Source organism: Pistacia vera, unplaced genomic scaffold (genome assembly GCF_008641045.1).
Source record: "Pistacia vera cultivar Batoury unplaced genomic scaffold, PisVer_v2 Contig551, whole genome shotgun sequence".
Lineage (NCBI taxonomy): Eukaryota > Viridiplantae > Streptophyta > Magnoliopsida > Sapindales > Anacardiaceae > Pistacia > Pistacia vera.
In genome coordinates, this window is record NW_022196392.1 from 662,957 (window position 1) to 674,405 (window position 11,449).

The 11,449-nt window shown below is 36.5% G+C and overlaps 1 protein-coding gene across 3 annotated transcripts; it reads right to left on the bottom strand.

Annotated features, from left to right (window-relative positions):
- Positions 1-3,751: 3,751 nt before the first annotated feature.
- On the bottom strand, positions 3,752-8,115 carry LOC116108035 (cysteine-rich receptor-like protein kinase 10). Of its 3 annotated transcripts, XM_031394317.1 has the most exons (8): positions 7,773-8,115; positions 7,317-7,679; positions 7,045-7,182; positions 6,750-6,874; positions 6,452-6,662; positions 6,041-6,278; positions 4,384-4,534; positions 3,752-4,259 (listed from the first exon to the last, which is right to left on the bottom strand). In XM_031394317.1, exons 1-8 carry the CDS (start codon positions 8,113-8,115, stop codon positions 3,927-3,929), a joined length of 1,902 nt encoding a protein of 633 aa, XP_031250177.1. In that variant the 3' UTR covers positions 3,752-3,926. The 3 variants fall into 3 exon arrangements, with proteins under 3 accessions (XP_031250177.1, XP_031250176.1, XP_031250178.1); XM_031394316.1 differs by having other exon boundaries at positions 7,317-8,115; XM_031394318.1 differs by lacking the exons at positions 6,750-6,874; positions 7,317-7,679; positions 7,773-8,115 and having other exon boundaries at positions 7,045-7,076.
- Positions 8,116-11,449: the final 3,334 nt, after the last annotated feature.

Consider the following 11,449-nt stretch of genomic DNA (forward strand, 5'->3'; position numbering starts at 1 on the left):
TATGCCCGAATTGCTTACAACTCCTGCACTATATACCATCCGGATGCCCCTTCTTTTTATAGTGAGTGCAGGTTGGAAATTCTTTTGCTCTAGTAGGTCTCTCCCACTATTATTACTCCTCTCTTTCCCTTTTCTATCTCCAACATACTTTCTTGTTTGTGTCTGTGTAGGTTTGCCTTTGAAGCTTGCAACCAATGCACCCTCACTAGTATCTTCTTGCCTCAAGAGCCTTCTTTGCTCTTGAGCTTAGAGGGCATGGACAAGCTCAGTCAATGTGATCTGAGTCATGTTTTTACAGTCCTCTAAAGAAGAGATTTTGGACTCAAATCTCTCCGGAAGACTCACCAAAACCTTTTCCACAACCCTACGATCAGTCAACTCCACTCCCATAAGCCTGAATTTGTTGACAACATTCATTAGTCTATCAACATAATCCTTTACTTTTTCAGTTTCCTGCATTCTTTGCATCTCAAATTCCTTCCTTAGATTAAGAACTTGCATATTCTTCGTTGTAGTGCTCCCTATGTACTCCTCTCTCAATATATCCCATGCTTCTTTGGGGATTTCGTATGCCATGATTCTTGTAAAAACAAGATCAGTCACAACAGCATGTATGTGAGAAAGAGCTCTCGAAGTTTTGGCTGTTTCTTCCTCATGTAGCCTCATTTGGTTCAACATGGGATTCTGTCCAAGAGGTGGTGGCTGTCGGTTTTCTTCCACATACTGCCACAATCCCTGTCCACGAAGAAAGGCTTTCATCTTTACTGCCCAGATGTGGTAATGTTCTCCATTGAATACCGGTGGAGCCATCAAGGCAGATTGCATTGCCACGCCCCTGTTTTTCGTGTCTGTCACTAGAAGAAGGAAGAACAACTGTAGTTCTATCGTTTTGAGATGAAGAGTATTTTGGAGGTGTGATCGAAGGTTTACAATGCTAAGTTTTTGGTTTTTGTGGCGGCTATGATACCATTTGTTGGTTTCAGCCGGAGAACATTAAAAGAGAGAGAGAGAGAGAGAGCACCCCAAATGTTTGCAAAAAGGTTATGAACTTTTAATTAAAAAAGACCATATATAACTTATATCCACTCTCTGCTAATTACACCAACTACAGCAGAAGTTACAGCTTTCAAATTCAAATTTCAACGCAACATTACAGTAAAATTACTTCTAATGAACTTACTTAAACACCCTTTAAACAACAAGATAACCAATTATACAAAAACTCTCCCATGCACGATAAGTCATTGCTGCATGAAACATTCTGCATTTTCCAAAAACACAATCTAGCAGACTTGAGCATTTGATGCATTTCCAGCAAAGCATCACTGCATCAACAAGGTTAAATACTTATTAACCTCACTTTTAAGTTCCATATCATCAGCCCTTCTTCTGCGCAAAATCGATTTTTTACACATTCCTTTGTTTGCAACAAGGAATCTTTAGCAACGCTACAAAGATCCAAGAGTCTCAGAGATCCATTCAACAGCTCATCAACCCATTTCTTTTGCTCATCTTGGGCTAAAGCTTGTTGAATCAGGGACAACTGAAGCAACTTATCGACACAATCATGCAAATCTTGAAGGCCATTTATCTGATGGCTTATTTATGATGATGACGTAGAGGTCGCTTCAGAAGCCCTTACTCTGCTCAAATACTGATCAACTTCTGAAGTGAGTGGGTGCGGTCTAGATGGAAAACTGTGTTCAATTTGCCTTCATTCTGCTGCCATATGCCTAATATATACTAGGAGATGGGGGAGACAAGAGGAATCTTTTCCTAATCACAATGTCAATTGTCAACATGATTTCGATTTGGATATAAAACCATTATATCAGCTACATATATGCAATGTCTCCTCCCACCCAACTTCCCATTTTATTTTTTAGCTTCAAAATCATACTTGTATCTTCACATGATCCATCTGTTGTTTCTTGGAAGAGAAGTCCAAATGTAAAAGGATGAATATTTGCAATGAAGGAGACGACAAAAAAAATGGTCTTTTTGGTCTCTATATTTCATTCATAAAACAGAGTAATTTATACAGACTTTTAACACTGTGTTACCTACTGCAATATAATAAGCTTATTGCAAATCAACTTTAGCAACAAACATGCACCTAACCAAGTCTAAGTCTCAACTAAACAAGACACAAAATCTTCATTTAAATGGCTAAATATCTGCTCTACAACCACTGCAAACTTAACAAAATAAACATATGCTGTAACTTTGGCTCCAAAACATATTTGAATATCCATCCGAAGGTTGTCCCATTTCCAGCAGATTATCACCTACATCATCACCATCAAATATGTGAACACGAATGGCGTTGACTCTTATCTCCTCAAAAGAGCTATCCAGTTTGGCTTGCCCCCTGAAAGAAGTACCACGGCTGTGATACTCGTGTGGGATTNCTCCGTCGATCTCGTCGTCATACTACCCGTCAGCCCCCCACATGCTACTTGCTTTATCCGGGAACTTGAGGCTAGAGTTGGATGTTTTGATTGCTTCCTCACCATCTTTACTGACTGCACATATCAAAGTTCTCCTGTTTTATTAAATAAAAACAGGAGAACTTACATGGACGTGCAATGGGACCTGAGTGTAGTTCTTGGCAGTTCATGAGGAATGGACGCCCGTCCACACTTAAGGGACGGGCGTCCATTCATTATGGACGGCCGTCCATACTTAAGGGACGGGCGTCCATTCATTATGGACGGCCGTCCCTAATTTTTTTAATATTTTTTATTTCATTTACCAATGGACGGGCGTCCTTTAAATGAGGACGCCCGTCCGTGGTAAACGGACTCCCATCCATATAATATGGACGGAAGTCCATGTTAATGAACGGCCAAACACGTTGAATGGTCTGAGTCAGTAAACACGTAAGCTGGTACAAAATTTCGGTGTAAAAACACCGGTGTCTGTAGCATTGTTGTAGAGACAAGTAAAGAGAGGAGAAAATTGAGGTTAGATTGATAGGTGCTATTTCTGTTAAAAGTTGTTGTGTTTGTGCAAGAATGGGAAAGATATTTTGGATCAACTGCACTTGTTAAACCGATAACAAGATAGAGAACAAGAAAGAACATGAAGAATTTCCAGGAGGGCATTTTACTTCTCAGCTCTTAGGCTCTTTCTCTTAGCTTCTGTTTGAGGACAACCTCGTACAGTATTAGTATCTCTACCTAATTAAAAGAACACAGTCAAATCTGCGAAAAATTAAAGCTTGGGAATGAGAGGTCGCGTAACTGATGTTGACTTGAGTGGATATAAAATGCCAGTTTTTATTCACGGCGGCCCATCCCACTTATCACATTTAACAATAGAAAATTAATTGGTTTGACCATGTAACAGAACAGAGAGAAAAGAATTTTCTGAAGAAAGTTTTCTTCAATTCAAGCATCATTTCAGTCCCACTCTCATTTGCAATCGTTGACTCCTTTTATACCTAAACTAAGCTTTAACTATACCATGGTATTACTTTAACTTTACCACAGTTAATCACAACTATACTCTAACTACTGACAACTCTGAGCTGTACTCCAATAGAATCCATTGCCGGAGTTGGCGTTGGAGGGTAGAGAGGAGAAGATTGAGGTTAGACTGGTAGGTGCTTTTTATGGAGAATGAGCAGATGTGAGAAACGTATGTTGGATCAGCTGCACTGCTGAATCTGAGCAAAAAGGTTAATAAGGAGAGAAACCCAAAGATCATGAAGTACAATAAATTAACTATTTGATACTCTTTGCTCAGAAAACTCTGTTTTATACAGCGCATACCATCAAGGCTGGCGATACAACATAGTGAAAATTATATCATACACAAGAAAATATTGAGCATACATCTGCCTGAATAAAGTTGGCCAATATAGAAACAAGCATTTTTGTCACTATTGGTTGTACAAGTGAATTGAAGTCTAAAACACCCTATTATCGAGGATATACTTCAGTAATTGATGCATCATCAACAGACCGTGGCGTCAACTTGCTTTTAGATTGATCAAAGTCAAACTCCTTTGTTGCCATGCTAGCCTCCATTCTACTACCAACAAAAAAGGCTGGTTTTTCAGGAACTGGAAGAGTAATAGAGTGACTATTAAGCATGATAACTATTGCTGCCATTGTGGGTCTGTCAGCTGGATCTTCCTGGACACATAACAACCCCATATGTATGCATCTAATCACTTCGTTTCTCGAGCAAGAATCTGTCAAGGTTGAATCCAACAATTGCAACGGTGTCCCATCCCTCCAATGTTTCCAAGCCTGAAATAATAAATTAGTTGCGATAAATGAGCTTCAGCTCTAACTCTTTTATTTCTCCACTCTCTATTTGCATGTAAAGATACTAACTCTAACAAAGGGGAAATACAATATAGAATTTGCTCACATAGCTCAAGAGATACTCAGCACCATCTGTTTGATAGAAGTTGCTGTTCTTCTTGCCAGTAATGATCTCAAGTACTAGGACACCGAAACTATACACATCGGATTTCACTGAGAATTGCCCATGCATAGCATATTCTGGAGACATGTAACCACTATGCAACATAGATTATGTTAATATTAAAGACAACCAGGAACCTTTGAAAATTAATCAAAAAAATTTACACATCAATTTATTTAAGGCTAACCTACAGGTTCTCCAGATGTTATTCCTAGTAAGGGTGTTCAAAAGAACCGGTTGGAACTGGAACCGGCGGGTACCCGGGGTTTGGTTCCGGTTTCTACCTAGAACTGACAGTCAACGGGTAGGTTCTGGTTCCAAATTTTTGGAACCAAAACCGGGAACCGAGACTAATATTATAAAATAAAATTAAAGAGTAGGGGGGTTAATGAAAACAGTTGTAGAAAAAGTAATGTGAATACATTTATAATTATATTTCATAACATTTAAAGTAAGTTGGTTTGACTTTTGAGAATCTACCTTTGCAAAGTAATGGAGTTTGTAATTTTGAATTTATAATTTTATTTTTGTTAACAAGCGCCAGGTGGGGGTGCATTTGTAAGTTTTTAAGGGTTTTTTTGCCATTTAAAAACTTTTGGGGGGTCATTGTAATTTTATAGGGTACCTAGAACCGGAACAGGAACTGTTCTGGTTACCTAGGAACCGGAACCATCTGGTTCAAAATTTCAAGGAACCGTTGGTTCCGGTTCCTTCAAAAAATGCAGGGTACCCGGAACCGAACACCCCTAATTCCTAGGGCTATTTGATATACCAAATGATAGGAGTGTTCAGTTCCGGGTACCCTGCATTTTTTGAAGGAACCAGAACCGAAACCGATGGTTCCTTGAAATTTGGAACCGAAACCAGAACCGATGGTTCCAGTTCCTAGGTACCCAGAACCGGAACCTGTAACAACGGTTCCGGTTCTGGTTCTGGGTACCCTATAAAATTACAATGACCCACCAAAAGTTTTTAAAATGGTAAAAAACCCTTAAAAACTTACAAATACACCCCCACCCACCTGGAACTTGTTAACAAAAATAAAATTACAAATTATAAATTCAAAATTACAAACTCCATTACTTTGTAAAGATAGATTCTCAAAAGTCAAACCAACTTACTTTAAATATTATGAAATATAAATATAAATGTATTCACATTACTTTTTCTACAAAAGTTTTTATTAACCCCCTACTCTTTAATTTTATTTTATATTAGTCTCGGTACCCGGTTTCGGTTCCTAACTATAAGAACCGAAACCGAAACCGAAACCGCACAGTAACAGTTCCAAAAATTTGGAACCGGAACCTACCCCTTGACTGCTGGTTCTAGGTAGGAATCGGAACCAAACCCCGGGTACTCGCCAGTTCTAGTTCCAATCGATTCTTTTGAACACCCCTACCAAATGAAAAATTCATTTGTTGACATAAGAAAGCTCAAAGACGCATTGTAACTTTGTGTTGTGAATTACAAGTAGAAATTTGTAAATCATCATTAGACATTTTTTATCTTTCGCGATGATTCAAGACTTAGGATTATATAATTAATTAATGAATTCATTTATCTACTTTCCTCAAAGCAAGTAGTAGTCAAAACTTACTATGTTCCAACAATTATGTTTGTATTCGCTTGAGTTTGATCAACTCCAACTATCCTTGCCATGCCAAAATCAGAAATTTTTGGGTTTATATCTCCATCTAACAATACATTACTAGCTTTAAGGTCACGATGTATAATTCTCAATCGAGAATCCTCATGAAGATAAAGCATTCCTCGAGCAATGCCTCCAATTATCTTGTAACGTCTTGACCAATCTAATTCTGCTCGTCTTTCAGGGTCTGCGAATGTCAAAATCAAAATCTCAAATTAAACTATTTAGGAGTTAAATTCAAATCCATAATGAAGCAACTCTGTCCATCTACAAAGGATGAATAAAATAATCCATTTGGGTTAATGCAAAACAAGGATATTGGACTCATGAATCATTGAAATTCATGGAGACAGTTCACACCATATAGAAAATAGTCGAGGCTTTTGTTCATCACAAATTCATAGACAAGAATCTTTTCTTCTCCCTCCAAGCAAAATCCCAGTAGTCTAACCAAATTTCTATGTTGAAGCTTGGCTACCAATACAACCTCATTCTTAAATTCTTTTGCACCTTGCCCAGAGCTGCTTGATAGCCTTTTTACTGCTATTGCTTTTCCATTAGGAAGTATGCCCTGAGAATTTTCATTAACAAAACGTTAGATAATCTGTTGAACCGACTTTGTCTAAATAAATACAACAGGAATCAATGCTATTCGTACTTTGTAAACTTCACCAAATCCACCTGCGCCCAACTTGTTATCAGTTGAGAATTTTTCGGTGGCTGCTTCAATTGTCCTCAGATCAAATAGCAAGGACTCTACAGTTGTACTGACATCATATCCAGCTACACAGGCACAGCCAGACATTGAATAATTTAATCATCCCAAAAAAAAAAATGACAATTGGTTTTACAATTATTGTAAAACCAAGATTGCAACAATAACATTTCTAGAGCACAGACAAATGGGGAAGTAAAAGATTGTTTGGATTGAAAGTAAAAGATAATATACTTACCATTATCTGCCGCTGGAGGACTATTCTTCTTTCTTGCTCTCCTAATTAGGAAGCAATAGCCGGCTATGAAAAGTACTACAGCTACAACAATCGGAGCAATGATGGCAATGATTATTGAAGATGAAATTCCGCTTTTTCCTGCAAGAACGGTAACATTTTTATTTTGTACACCAGTGTTCAGATTTACTCGGTTCTTCTAAAGAGCTCCAATTTTTATAGTAAACTCAAAAATAGATATGAAAAGAAATCAAAGTGGGTTAGTTCAACTTTACCTTTAGGCCTTGCTACAGAAACAGGAGTTGGAGAAACAGGAGGTGGAGAATAGAGCACAGGCGTTGGCGGCGGTGTGGCAGTAACGTTTTCATTATAAAACCGGTAAAATTCAAACTGGTTAAAACAACTTGCAACCAAAACTCTTCCTCCTTCTTTGGTTGTCGGCATTCTAACAAAAGACTGTTCAAGACAACTGTTACAGTCAAAACTTGACAGGTCTGGTGCGCACTGTACAAGACAGTACAGTGTGTGACTGGTTGTAAAGATTGCCTTTTTTGTCGAAAATTTTTTAGGGGAAACAGCGGCCTCATTTGCTGCTTCCTTCATTGTGGTCCTTACTAGCTGGTCAAACCGATCTTTATCTGTAACATTATTAGGGTTGGAAATAATAATACCGGGATCACCGTCCACGGCAGAAAAGATAGACTTGTCTGAGTAGCGTATAATGCACTCACCATACCACTTTATACCTTCTTTTTCAACAGGACAACTTTGAAGAATTTGTGAGGTAGATAAATTGACACAGTTTTGACAGGTGATGGGAGTGATATCACCTCGGCAAAGAAAGAGAGCGTAGACCTTGTCAGGGTCTTGGCCTACGGTGGTGTTGTAGAAACCGGTGGAGAAACCCTTGCTGCGGGTGGCGTTAGAGACAAGTGAAGAGAGGAGAAAATTGACGTTAGATTGATAGGTGCTATTACTGTTTGGGCAACCATGATCAGTTGCACTTGTTAAACCGATAACAAGACTTACAAGATAGTGAACAAGAAAGAACATGACAAATTTCCAGGAAGTCATTTTCATTCTCAGCTCTCTTAGGCTCTTCCTCTTATCTTCTGTTTGTGAGGATATCCTTGTACAGTATTAATATCACTACCAAATTAAAAGAACACAGAGTCAAAATCTGTGGAAAATTCAACCTTGGGAATGAGAACACGCAAGTGATGGTGAGTTAGTGGATGTAAATTGTAAAATGCCTCCAGTTTTATTCAAGGCGACCCATCCCACTTATCACATTTTACAATGGGAAATTATTTCGTTTGACCAAATTAAATCAGGAGTTAGAATAAAATTTCATGCGCAAATTGCGATAGAGTCATCAAAGACGCCGTCTATCGGAGACGCACCTAGTGAATAGTGACAAAAACGAAGACTTCATATATAAAGTCACTACAAGAAAAATGTCTTTGGACATATAGCAAAATTAGACGCAGAAAGTCAAATTTAGACACTATATTTCGCATCTAAATTTCATAGTCACCACATAGTTGCAGAATCATTGCCGTAGATTATATGCGCGTCTAAATTTTTGGTTAGACGTAAAAAGTTTTTTTTTTATCGACTAGCAAATTAGTCGCTAATTGATGGTTAAAATAGTCCTCCCACTTAAATGCTAATTTGTTTCAAGGTTAATTTGTAAAATGGTATTGTGACTAATCAATTAGTTTCAAAATGTACCTTTTACTGTCTAATCATTTGTCGCGAATGCCAGAAAATAGATGCTAAAGGTGTAAAAGTAATTTCGTAAAAGGTTTTCGCAACTATTTTATTAGTCGACAAATGTATCTTTTGGTGACTAAAATATGGTGGTTAATTGTAAACTTTTAGACGCTGATGTTGGAATCCAAAAGGTTTTCGCAACTATTTATTAGTCAATGAATAGCTTTTGATACCAAAATTTGGTGGTTAATTGTAATACTTTTAGACGCTGAATGTGGACTCAAAAGGTTTTCCGCGACTTTTATTAGTGCCGAATGTATCTTTTGGTGAACAAAATTTAGTGGTTAATTATAGTCATTTTAACGCTGAATGTGAAATCTAAAAGGTTTCGTGACTATTTTATTAGTGGCCGAATGTATGTTTTGATGACTAAAATTTAGTGGTAATTATAGTCATTTTAGACGCTGAATGTGGAATCCAAAAGGTTTTCACAACTATTTTATTGTAGATGAATGTATCTTTTGGTGACCAAAATTTAGTGGTTAATTCAAATCATTTTAGACTCTGTGTGAAATCCAAAGGTTTTCATGACTATTTTTAGTGGACGAATGTATCTTTTGGTGACCAAAATTTGATGGTTAATTCTAGTCACTTTGAACGCTGAATGTGGAAGCAATTATGCTAAATTACTTTTTGCTACTAAAACATTAGTTGCAGAATGTGTTTTGTTTTTTAGAGCATTTCGTATTGACCTTCAACGGAATGCAATTATGCTAAATTACTTTACTTTTTACACTAAAAAATTAGTTGTAGAATGTTTTTTTTTTTTTCATAGCATTTCGTATTGACCTAGTTTATACATTCAACATCAACAAAATAATTGACACAATATAAAAATATAATCACTAACATCAAATATCATATTTTCATACATATATATATATATATAGTCCATACATGGATTTTTATGCATGATACAATAAATCTAAAATGCACTATCACATGTGCAAAACCAAAAAAAAAAGCATGCACCCACATTTTCCCCACTAGCTATCTATATGTGCATAACTAACAAAAAATATCCTCCCCGTGTATACCATCGAACAGATAAATGCAAACAATCCTAAAAAGATGATTCTACTCCCATGTCAAAATATCTACTGTCCATACGACAAAAAACTAACCATCAATACTGTTAGATTCAAGTGTCACCAGTTGCGGTTTTTGAATAGCTGTAGCTAATGAGGACAAGTCTTCATCAGTTGGAGATGGCAATGGCTATCGAGTTGGAGCTTATCAGATTGTTGTAGTTCAAGGGCTATAGTTAGCTGCTTCATCATGTCCAACAAGACAAATTGCTGATGTTCAAGTTTATTTTCTCTTTTGTTGATCAAATAAGATGAGCTGCGCCTCCAACTGTTTAATCTTATTTTCTTGTTGTTGCACAATGCACCTTAACTCTGCTTCTGCTGCAGTGGAATGATGCTCAATCTGTGAAAATGCAAAATTTGGTTAAATCCGGAAGCTTTACCCATTACTTCCTCACATATTTCAGCTTCTGTTTTTTCACTTTCCCCTGCTTGTGTTTCATCTTGCAGCTCTATCTTTTTTCCTACCATCAATTCAATGCATAATCAATAAGTCAACCAAGAAATAATAGCAACATAAAGAATACTGCAGCACCAAACAAAAAAAATTGATGAAGTAGAGAGCAAGTATCTCAAACTTATCAATCTAAACTTCAATTCCCTAGTTTTAATTTTTAAAGTTAAATATTTACTAATCAATTAACACATGCTAACATAAATAAAATCAATCCATGAAATAAAAATGCTCTTAAAGGCTCCTAAAATTCACTTTTTGTATAGCATGTCCCTAGGATGGATGACACGATGCAAAAATGCTTAGAAGAAAGTTTGAAATATCTACTAATTAAACCATGAAACAGGTTTTTCCTACTAGAAGAAACTCCAACTTTCTGATTAAAAAATACAAACTGTAAGTTCAATCAAGAGAAATAGTATAACACAAGTTAAATTTCAGCCTTATCCTGTAATGTTTGTAACATATCAAAGCAAACCAGGCATAATATAAAGTTTGGTAATTACACTCAGAAAACTAAATGTCAATATCAAACAAGTGCACAAGCACCAATATAATTACAGGTCAAAGACGACAGAGAAATGCAATGAGACTCAATTAAACAATAAAAGCATGGCAATATGGACAAGTTACGGAAAAAAAAAAAGTCATTTATACCCAATTAAATGGTAAGACATTTCATTGAATTTTTTATTTAAAGACACTAAGACCATGACTAGTCAACTAATATTTAAAGACCATGATCAACTACATACAGCTCTCTTGCTTGTTCATTAATCCACCCTTTCTCGGCGCTCCAATGACTGTCATGAAATAATTGTATAAACCGATAATTCCTCAAGTTGGTGCACCTTAACAATCATATCGTCATTGACCATAAATTGAAATAAAATTAGTAAACAGGAAATCAAAGTGGTATATTTGCATAGGTGAATAATATTAATATCTTTTCCTTTTTGTGCTGGTATAGTTCTTGGAACCACGCGGTGGTTACACCTCATCTTTTATCGTCTCAAATAAGTTTTGACTATGTCTAACACCACAAAATTTAATATTAAATACAATACATAAATAATATATTAAAAGCCAT